Below are 11782 nucleotides of genomic sequence, written 5' to 3' on the forward strand. Positions count from 1 at the left end.
TGGATTATCACAAAAACATAACGCTTCTCAACTACATACCAAGTTTGGCAATCAGGCAGAAATAAAAATACCACAGTTTTTCAAGTGTAGTCATAGTTTACATTGGCTCACATGCAAAACACACATAAAATGGTGTTTATGCAGGTAAATGTGACCGGTCCTCCTAATTACAAGGATGTTTGTATGTGGAGGTTGAGGCTTGATTAGTACTAGGGATCAACCATTGCTGGTTTTTCTAGGCCAAATTCGATACTGATTATCAGTAGTTAATAAAACTGATATCCAATTTTTGGAACTGATATGCGTTTACAGAGAAAATGAAAATCTTAAAGTCAAAATTAAGATTTTGGAATGTTACAAACAGAAAACATAGTTAAGATGTTTTAAGCAATTATTTAATGAATTAGGATTTTTCAACGTAATACTCAGTAAAAGAGTCAGATAAGGTTGTAGGCGGGACATTAAATCCCTGAAGCAGAGGGGCAGACACAGAGCTGTAGCTGAGCCAAAGTAGAACACTTTTAAATTCAGTAACTTCACGTTATCAGGCAAATAAAACACTGATACAAATAATCTGCAAACAGGCCTATAATTGTCCAGGGTTTATAATTCCTGAAATTAATTATTTTTGCTGTGTGGAAAATAACAGTGGAGGCCTACCAACCAGTCTGAAAACTTTTTGTGGAAACATTGCAGGGATTTAAATACAGAGTTATTCTCTCAGTCTTAATCTCTCAGTCATAAGCCTTATGAAGTTTATCACTGAACCACCCTTATTTTAAAACTGTAGTTGTAATGTAACTGAAACTGTTACTCACTCGTATGTTTTGACCAGCTGGTAGAGAGCCAGCAGGCTGCCGTACCAGCTGCCGCTGTTCTGAGACTGCAGGTACATGCCAATCTTGTCCACTATGGCGGTCCAGCGGCCGGGGAAGTCATGCTTGATGATGGCTCGCAAACACATGGTCAACTGGGCGCTACGGACAGTACAAAAACATATGGAGTCATTTATTGTATCAGTCACGGTACGGGGCATGCACTGTATTTATTGTTTGGTTCATTTTAATGCAATAGTGCGTAGTTTCTATCCCCTACGAGGAATTCTAAGTAGTGACAACAAAACTCTTGGTGCGTCCACATTAGATTACAGATACCCAAACCCAAAAAGCCTCACCGGGTTCGGACAGATTTTTAAAACTTATGTACGGGTCAGGCTTGGACACATCAGTGTGAAAAGGCATTTGTTCATTTGTTGATCAGTATATGTATCATATGGACTCTAATCTATCTATAAATTGCAGAAACTTCTGTCTGTCTGTCTGTCTGTCTGTGTGTCTGTGTGTGTGTACCGTATGGACTCTGGACAGCGGATGATGCCTTCCACTATGTGGTCTCTGATCTGTTGCCGGTCGTTCTCGTGGATGTTGAAGGGAAAGATCACCTCGCCCAGAGACGGCTCCCTGTCCTGCCAGTACTGACTCACCATGTTCTTCAAATAGATGGCCGCTACACACAAAGGGAGTCACATACAGACATCATTGTGAACTTTATCTATCCAGTTGATCTTCAATCACAGAGACTGGATTCAAAAGATTATTGTGGTGATATTTTACATTTCTGTTATCTTTAACATGCTCCATTGTTGCTCCATGCTCCTAACGTGGATTAATCCGCTGTTAAATGTAATCTCCAATAATACTCTTTAGTACACTGAGCCAATTTTTTTTTTAAATGTTAAAGCCACTTTATTAGTGAGGTTCATTTAAAGAGTCACATCTTTAGTAGGAACCCATGGGCTTGGAGCTGAGAGCATCAGACAGAGTAGGGAAGTTAGAAATGATAGAAAGTTGAAGTTGGTGGTTTTGGTGTTTTATTGGGATTTGCTGTCATTAAGAACAATACAGAATAACACCAGACGTATGAGGTAATTGAGGTGACAGCAAATAATCAACGCATGAAAATACATGCAGGTCACGAACAACACCTCATATATTTTAAACACACTTAACGGAGTATATATCCATGCACACTAATATTCCACTACTAATCCAAATATGACGTTATTCCGAATTTGATACAGGTCATGCAAAAACCATATTCTGGTTGGATATTCTGAATAAGGCCTTTTCAGAATATAGCATTTTATAGTTTTTTTTACTGTGGTTTACGTCCAGTTTACGGCCTCTTGCCTGTTTACAGCTTATTGTCAGCTCTGTGTGTTGCTATGGCTACTATACACAAACCAACCAGCAAATTTGGTGGTTCATAAAAGTGCTAATTTTGCCACTGACAGACTAAAATTATGGAAAGGATGCTTACGAGATAGACATTTAAAACCTCTTTGAGACCTTTCTGTGTAACCAGAAAACAGCTCTGAGGTCGCTAGTGCTAAACCCACCAGACTCTATTTAAAAAATACAATACTTTTAGCGTGTATAGAGCCAATATGTTTTCACATGTAAATCTAAAGTTGTAATGGTTGGAAGGGTGGAAAGATGACCAAAAATGTCTTTTCGTATTTTGTTTTTGTCTACTTTGAATGTAGCGTAGTTTACGATGCTAAAATTACTGTTTATTTACATGGTGTCTGGTGGGTTTAGCAAACGCAATTTCACCAATTATTTATGTAAAATAAAAGGATCTTACTCTTTAACAGAAGGGTCGACCTTCTTAGAAATCCTTTCCATAATGTTGTCAGACACTTAGAATATTAATCTGAGCGTGTCAGTCGTAAAACGAGCACTTTTGTGACGCTAAATACAAGCTGGACAATTGCCCTATTAATTTACATTGTAGCTTGTTTTGCTGCTGCCAACTGCAGCGATCTCGCTTAATACTGGAACCAGTGGTTACCCTTTAAATATGACGATATGTATTGATATTTTCACTTTGTACCGACGATATTGGATCGCTGAGGATTGATGGATCTTTACACCTGTACATCATACCAAAAAAAACTTTCCGCAGTGAGATGCAAAGCCACAGCTAAGAGTCCTACCTGCCTGACGAACAGGGAACTCCACCTGCTCCGACACAATGATCTGAAGCAGCGTCGGAGCGAAGTTGATGATCTTGTACGACTGAAACACACAGCAGACTCAGTGTCAAACAACTGGCAGAGGACAGATGGACAGATAATAATAGATGTATAATTTGCATTCATGTTAATGTCAAATCAGAGAACCTGCTGTCTAGACACCAGAATAATTACAATTAAATAATATTTTGCAATATACCTTCATATATCTTTCTCCACTAAGGTGATGTATTTTCCGCTGAGAGAAATTTCCGACAAAGAGATAATAATTGCATCTGTGGTATTTTTAAGAACGCAACAACAACTAATTGTCAATGAAATAACCGCATCATTATTATCATTGCATATTTCAGTCCATTAATTTAACATGTACATTTTTTAACGTTAGCTGACACGAGATCAGAGAGATACTTGAGCATAACATAACTTAACATTTTGGAGTTTTTGGAATATCTTCACACCATTAATGTTACTCAGTAAGTTCTTTATTTTTTCTCAACAGAAACTTCCATGATGCCCGTTTATTATTCCAACAAGAAGAAAGCGGAAGGAAAAGGGCATTGGCGAAAATACATGCATCTGGCCACAGGAGCTGTCCCGCAAGTGGAACTTCCTGGATATAGACTACCTTGAGGGTGATGCGGGGCCCCCTCCCTTTGAGTTCATGTCTTTCTGGCTATGCCAGGCAGACACACAGCATGATGCTCAGAGCAGCACAGTCCACGGCTCTTCTGCCAACCGCACAGGGTCTCTGTCCCTCTACTCATCAATAATTTGAAAAACGCAAACTTACACTGAGGAAAAAAAGCTTCCTTTTTTATTAGGGAAAAATAAAAGCCCAGCATGGCTAGCAGTTAAATTTGTCTTCTCCTGCCCCAATATAAGGCAAAATAAGTAGAAAATTGTATAAATTATCATTATTATTATTCTTTTTTTTTTTTTTTTTTTTTTTTTAAACATTATTTCAACATACCCTTTAAGGAATAGTCAGAGAATTTGTTAATTATCTCATGGGATCATTTTTACTTGCATTATTATAACAGATGTATTTACTTTTGTTGTTTATATGTATGTTTGTTCTTATGCTTTGGTAACACAGATGTATTGATTTTGAAGCTAACAGCCATTGAAACTTGTAGTAGTATGATGTTTTCCTCTGAAGAAGGAGACTGTAGAAGTACACAGTCAGTAGTATACAGCTGCAAGCAGCGTTACCACAGTCCAAGCAATCGGGCCCTACCAAACAGGCACGTTTTGAACGGGCACTGCTCCAGGTCAACCTAATCTCTAACCTGTCATTTGAAAGGGAGATGGCATAAAGTTTGAATTGTTTAAAGATTTCAAACTTAAAGAACCATAATGCTGCCATGCCAGAGAAACAACTCAATTAGGGTTGCACGATTCATCTAAAAAAGTGGCAAGGAAGAACTCCCTTTAAGGGTAGGCGGTGTCTGACGGGGCCGGTTGGGGATGTAATGAACAGCGGCAATAACAGTCCCAATAAAGATAATGGAACGGTGACTAGGAATAGTTGTAGTAGTTCATGGTGTAGCTGGGCACTGTAGGGTGTCACAGGGTGTTTCAGAGACAGTGGGCCTCATTTACGAAACGTGTGTATGACCTAAAAACCTATGCAAAGCCCGGCATTTATAAATTTGAACGTGAGCGTAGAATGCGTTTAAATCTCTTGTCTGGTCTGACTTGTGGTGCAGCATGTAACAGGAGAAGGAGAATTCTTCAGCTGACCACTTATCAGCAATGGCAGATCTGGCTCCTTTAGAAGACCTCTATGCACCGGTAGAACAGTGCACACGTACACACATGGGCCACGGTGGAGCGCTCTATTGGATTGATTATGGGTAGATGGCTCTGTCTTGCATCCGTGGGGGGACCCTTCTATACACGCCAGAAAACGTCTGCAACATTGTTTTAGCCTGTGGGGTTCTGCACAACATCGCGCAGGAAAACAGGGCGCCATAGATGTAGTGACGGAGCCGCTGACCTGATGCCCAGAGAGCAGGGTCCAGCACAGCCCCAACTGGGGGCTACGCCAAGGAGACAGGATATTACTCCTCGCTTTTAAAAGATATATCCTAGTGTTAAGTTTGGCAAGGATGTTCAATACAGGAAACATGACGATGCACAACATTTTTTTTATTTATCTTCAGGTTTTCAGCCGTAGGACACGCTTTGTCCCTCACAGCTCATGGTTGCCTGGCTTTGACTGATGAACAAAAATAAAATAAAATTAAACTCTGCTACCGTGTGTTTATTTAAATATAGGTAAACCTACATGTAGGCCTAAGAGATTGCAATATAAGCCTGTATATTACTATTATGACTATAGCATACGTATGTCAAGGATGTATAAATTAAACTTCAGCTGGAGTCTACTTTAATGTAGCAACACTGTTGACCGCATTGGTGATGTCTTTCCATTCTGAATTCTTTATACACTTCTTATAAGGCTGTATAGTTCTTTATACAGCCTTTAATACCAGTTTTTAGGCTGCCAAATAGGACACACGTTACTGCAAATGAACCTGAGATGTCAGGGTTTCAATCTCCACCTCTGGAAAGTGCCGCTTCTATTATAGAATATACTGGGGCATGATATTTAAATTACAATTGTTTCCAGACGCTGCATTTATCAATGTACGACCATTCTTACGCTCCGATCGGTGTGATACGAATCACGGTTTCACAAATTCTACGTGAAGCCTGTTGTAGGATGCTTTCTGCGCTCATATCTGCGCTGGTTTCTTCGTAGGTTGATAAATGAGGGCCAGTGAATCCAGGTGTGAATAAATCTTTTGTCTATGATTTTTAGGACCAACAACGAGAATTTCAGTCTTTAGCTGTAGAAAGTTTTTTGGACATCCAGTAATTTCGATTTTTTTATACAGTTTACTAATTTTTGTTAACCAAGCTGATCATCGGCATATGACTGGTAGGATAAATTGTGCTTCTTAACAACAACAGCAAGCAGGAGCATGTACAGATTAAAGAGGACTGGTCAAACAAGTGACCCTTGTGGTACCCCAGAGAAGTTGTTTTTTTTCTGTAGATTTAGGACTACCTATTGAAACATGAAGACTCCTGTCCTTCAAGTATGATGAAACCAGTGAAGAACAGGCTTAAGCCGCCGTATCTTTAGAAGCTTGTTGTTATATTGTTTACTGTTAACTCACTTTAAATTGTCTTTGTTATCTCTTTTTCCTCGTGGGGCAATAAACATGCATATTACATTCTAGAGTAATTGAAGGGGACACAAATACGACAAGAAAAAAAGAGAGAATATAAATAAATACAACTAATCAAAATATTTCAAAAAATACGCTACTAATTTAACTCCTGATGGAAGGGAGACAGCTTTGTGTAAATATGTATTTTAGGGGTGAAAAATCGATCCATGTATATATGTGATTTATAATCAATTTCTTTTTAACCAATGGAGTCACCTAAATATATGTATTTCTACGCTAGGCTACAGCAGATGGCGACTTCATCATATCAGTTTCCAGCAAAACAGATCAAAAGCAGAAAATGCTGAAAATCCATATTACTTCTTCACACAGGAAACAAATGTCAGACTGACTTATTTCTGATGCATTCTTTAAGGAAACAATTAATTTTTAGAAATGTCTCATGATATTGTCTCTTGAAGTGTATTATTCAACTTTTTTGTTAAATAAATGACAATCGCAACAGAAACCCATGTCGGGTAAAAAGCATATTATCACAGCCCTGATAGATAGATAGATAGATAGATAGATAGATAGATAGATAGATAGATAGATAGATAGATAGATACAGCAGCAGAGCTCTATAAAAGTGTTTGTGTGAACTCCAGTGTTGACGTGAGAAAGTTTGGATTGCCACCATAGCTCCTGATGGTTCGTGCTGTCAGAACGGACTCCTATTGTTCGTCGACGCAGCTGCCTGAGTCTGTGTGTGTATGGAACTACAGTCTGTGTGTGAGGAGAACTACAGTCTGTGGTGGGTAACAGTGGTCCATGCCTGACATAAACCCCCTTAAAGCAGGGTTCTCACCAGGCCAAAGCCGCGCTCAATCACCAAAAAACGGCCTTCCATCCTCCAATCATGGCATCATTTCGGTCCGTTCTTTAATGCCATGTCCCTTTGAAAAAAACAAAACAAAAACCAACCGACTACTTTAGCTCACTTACCTGATTGAGTTCATTCTCCGCCGCTATCCTCAAATTAGGGTCGATCGTCCCTTTCAGAGCCTGGATTATGCGGTTAGGATCCATATGTGTTCAATTCCACGGTTCCTTCTGTGTTTTTACTATCACATACATGTAGAGTTAGCTTACCTTTCTGCCTTATATTAAGCTAACGTTGAGCATTCACTGTGGCCCAAACAGGGTCAAACCTCCGAGTTACATATACAAGTCCCGGTCGCTATACATTCAAAATAAATGGCTCATCAGCGGAAGACTCAAAATGTCTTTTAAGCAGCGGTAGTGCGTTTATTCTGAAGGCAGAATCGCTTTTCTTTCTGTAAAACTCTGGCTAGCTTGACAGAAGACGATGGCCCTGCCCCGTTTACCGGCAACCAGTGGACGTAAAGCAAAGTAAACAGACAATTTACAGGCTTCCTCCTCTTTTCTGTCATAGTCATGGACAGTATAAGAAATGGACAATGTGACGCCGTTGTTTTCAACGGAGACCACTGAATGCTATTAGAAGCCCTTTTCCTGTGCGCTCTGAGCGTTACTGCGCAGTCTCCAACTGAACTTGACGACGTAGATGTGACGTGAGCAACGTGTCTGAAAGTTGTCTTCTGGTAGCTGTGTCAAGAGAAATCTCAATCATTCCAAATCAGCAGAGATGGAGAGCGTACATATGTTAGGTGATAACATAGGCACAGGCTAATTACTGCTAACTAACATGCTAGTTAACATTAACATAGGCACTGGCTAATTACTGCTAACTTACATGCTAGTTAAAATGAACTTAGCCACAGGCTAATTGCTAATTAACATGCTAATTAACATTAACATAGGCGCAAGCTAATTACTGCTAATTAACATGCTAATTAACATTAACATATGTACAGGCTAATTACTGCTAACTAACATGCTAGTTAATATTAGTAATTAAACCTAAACAGCTAAGGTAAATCCTAACTGCCTGAGAGCTTATCTTGTAGGCTAATGTTAATTAATTCCCATGGACAAATAAAGAAGTGGACCAGCAGATCCCATTGTTCTGGATGGAGACCAGTGAAGAAAAATAGAAGCAGTTTTCCGGTGATGGCTAGGTGTTACAGAGTCGACAAATCACAGTTGCCTCCAACAGAGCTTGATGACCTAGATATGATGTGGGAAACGTGTCTGAAACTTGTAAGTCTTCTGGAAGCTGTGCCAAGAGAAATCTCAATCATTCCCAATCAGCAGAGACAGAGAGCGTAGGTATAGGTTAGGAGATAACAAAGGCACAGGCTAATTACTGCTAACTAACATGCTAGTTAACATTAACATAGACACAGGCTAAGACTGCTAACTAACATGCTAGTTAACCTTGGTAATTAAACCTAAACAGCTGATGTAAGTCCAAACTGTCTGCGTGCTTCTCTTGGTACCGGTGATTTGTCAACTATGCAACAGTAAGTCATGTGGGTATGATACAATCGTTAGCCTATTTTAACAAAAACGTCTGCTACGGAGCCATAATGTGAGATAAAAGGTAACGGAGTCTTTTATACATTGTCGTGTTTCTTTAGAAATAAACAACAGACAAATAGAGTATTGACATGCTTCAGATGTAAAGTTATTCACTGTCAAAGTGGCGCCAAAATGAATGCCAGTCTATGGGATGCTAACTGCTGGTGTTGGCTTTGTAGCATTAAAATGGCGCCATGTGAGCTACGCTTAGAGAGGGGAGGCTTACCCCCTTGGTAATTCCTCTACTATGGGACAGTAAGTTGCGCGGTCATGACACCATCGTTAGTCTATGTTTACAAAAACGTCTCCTACGGAGCCATAATGTGAGCTACAAGGTAATGGAGCCTTATTATACATTTCCATGTTTCTTTAGAAATAAACAATGGACAAATAGAGTCTTTAAACGTTTCAGATGTAAAGTTATTTACTGTCAAAGTGGTGTCAAAATGAATGGCAGTCAACGGGATGCTGTTGGCAAGTGATGGCTTGTTAGCATCAAAATGGCTCCATAGGAGCATGCTTTGTGGACACTTGCTTACCCCCTTGGTCATAGTGGTACGTTGGGACTTTTACTGCCACCCTGAGTGCTGGTACTGTTGTTGGCAGAAAGTAGCCAGACATAAGGGGTAAGGGTTTTAACGGCGGTTGGCAACCAGCATATAACGTGCATTGCCGCCACCTTCAATTTTGGAGTGTGTTCCAGAGATTAGATCAAATTCGCTAATCCTGATTCTATGAGAAATTTGTGAAGACAAAAAATGCACTGGTAAGAAAGTATGAGTCCAGCCTTTTTTTTTTTTTTAGATCTGCTTGCATGCTTGCCTTTCTTGTTCACTAATAGACTGATGAACTATGGCGTTATATTTGTGCCCCATTCCTGATTGAGCAATTGTATGTTTTGAGCACAGAAAAATATTTCTTGCAAGCACAATTATGATAAATTATAGGCTAAACAAGCAAAATATAATTCCGTTTGAGCAAAAAAATCTATTCTGTACTCAATAATCTACTACTTGCTACTACCCATTTTAAAGGCAAGGCAAGGCAGCTTTATTTGTATAGCACATTTCAGCAACAGGGCAATTCAAAGTGCTTTACACTAAATCAGTTAAAAAACAGTTAAAAAATAAAAACAGATAAAACATGTCAGTTAAAACAATAAACAAGACAATAAACAAGTTAAAAATAAGAACATTAAGACACATAAAACACAAGAATAAAAGTTACAGTGCAACATAAGAAATTAAACATTAAAGAAATGAACAGTCATTTAAAGAAAGGCAACATCAAAAAGAAAGGTCTTCAGTCTGGATTTAAAAGAACTGAGAGTAGCAGCGGATCTGCAGGTTTCTGGGAGTTTATTCCAGATATGAGGAGCATAGAAACTGAAAGCTGCTTCACCCTGTTTAGTTCTGACTCTGGGGACAGAAAGTAGACCTGTCCCAGATGACCTGAGAGGTCTGGGTGGTTCATAGTGTAGTAGCAGATCAGAAATGTATTTTAGCCCTAAACCATTGAGTGATTTATAAACTAGCAAAAGTACTTTGAAATCTATTCTTTGAGGCTCAGGTAACCAGTGTAAAGACTGGAGTGATGTGATCCAGTCTCTTGGTCTTAGTGAGGACCCGAGCAGCAGCGTTCTGAATCAGCTGCAGCTGTCTGATTGATTTTTTTAGGGAGACCTGTAAAGACACCGTTACAGTAGTCAAGTCTACTGAAGATGAAAGCATGGACCAGTTTTTCCAAGTCCTGTTGACACATGAGTCCTTTAACCCTTGATATATTCTTAAGGTGATAATAGGCTGACTTTGTATTTGTCTTAATGTGGCTGTTAAAATTCAGGTTTAGGTCTAGGTCTGAGTCCATGACTACACCAAGATTTCTGACTTTGTTGTTTTTAACATTGTTGTTTGAAGCTGAGCGCAGACTTTTAATCGTTCCTCTTTTGCTCCAAAAACAACCACCTCAGTTTTTCCTTCATTTAATTTCAGAAAGTTCTGGCACATCCAGCCGTTAATTTGTTTGATGCACTTAGTCAGTTTTTGTATTGGACTATAGTCCCCTGGCGATAGGGTTATGTAAATTTGTGTGTCGTCCGCATAACTATGGTAACTTATTATTTTGTTGTTTTCCATAATCTGAGCCAGTGAAAGCATGTTAAACAGAAGAGGCCCCAGAATGGAGCCTTGGGGAACTTTGCACGTCATATTACTATGTTCAGATGTGTATTTACCTATTGACACAAAGTAATCCCTATTCTGTAAGTAGGATTCAAACCAGTTTAGTACTGAGCCAGAAGGCCAACCCAGTTTTCCAATCGGTCTAGTAATATGTCATGGTCGACCGTGTCAAATGCAGCCCTGAGATCAAATAATACTAAGACTGAAATTTTGCCACTATCTGTGTTAAGGTGGATGTCATTAAAGACCTTAACAAGAGCCGTCTCAGTGCTGTGGTGTGGTCGGAAACCCGACTGAAAGGTGTCAAAACTGTTGTTTAAAAGGTAACTACTATTTTTTTTTCAACCTGGAAGCAAGAACGCTGCAGTCAGCAGCAGCGGAACAAGCTACAATGTAAGTTAGACACTTAGAATATTAATCTGAGCCTGTCAGTGGACAACCTTTGTTGTTTTACTGCTGCCGACTGCAATGATCTTGCTTAATACTGGACCAATTTCAAAGATTGTTGTTCCCATCAGTCACTTAGACACAGAAACATAGGAAAATAGCGTCCAGGATGAAAGAAAATGGTAGTTGCTGGCGGCCTGCTGCTGCACACCGGCTGTTTCTCTCTCTCTCAGCCTCTGCACGCTCAACTCTGCCGCACACACTCGCTCAATTTGCCACTGCGTTAAAATCAAACAATCGGAAAATTAAAGGTCAATTCTGACCAAAATATACAATTGCTTGCACAGGAATGAGGCACAAATATTACACCATATACAGAAACCTTTCCATTATTTCAGTGTTCCACTGTCTTTGCCACTTGTTTTATTTCTAAACTATTGACTTTGTCTGTGATTTACTTAAATGGATTTGTAGATCTGTAGGCTACT

At 39.4% G+C, this 11782-nt stretch overlaps 1 protein-coding gene across 3 annotated transcripts in view; it reads right to left on the reverse strand.

Moving 5' to 3' along the window:
* Positions 1–7767, reverse strand: part of ipo8 (importin 8) — a 50585-nt gene extending 42818 nt beyond the window's left edge. For 2 of the 3 annotated variants that reach the window (XM_032504863.1, XM_032504862.1), the window contains exons 1-4: positions 7228–7763; positions 2999–3080; positions 1350–1506; positions 819–977 (exon numbers count right to left, since the gene is read on the reverse strand). In XM_032504863.1, coding sequence (XP_032360754.1) covers positions 819–977; positions 1350–1506; positions 2999–3080; positions 7228–7311 — 482 coding nt within the window. In that variant the 5' untranslated portion in view covers positions 7312–7763. Of the gene's footprint in view, positions 1–818; positions 978–1349; positions 1507–2998; positions 3081–7227 lie in introns of all 3 variants that reach the window. The other variant, XR_004327673.1, reaches the window with a different exon arrangement.
* Positions 7768–11782: the final 4015 nt, after the last annotated feature.

The sequence above is a fragment of the Etheostoma spectabile genome, chromosome 23 (assembly GCF_008692095.1).
Source record: "Etheostoma spectabile isolate EspeVRDwgs_2016 chromosome 23, UIUC_Espe_1.0, whole genome shotgun sequence".
NCBI lineage: Eukaryota > Metazoa > Chordata > Actinopteri > Perciformes > Percidae > Etheostoma > Etheostoma spectabile.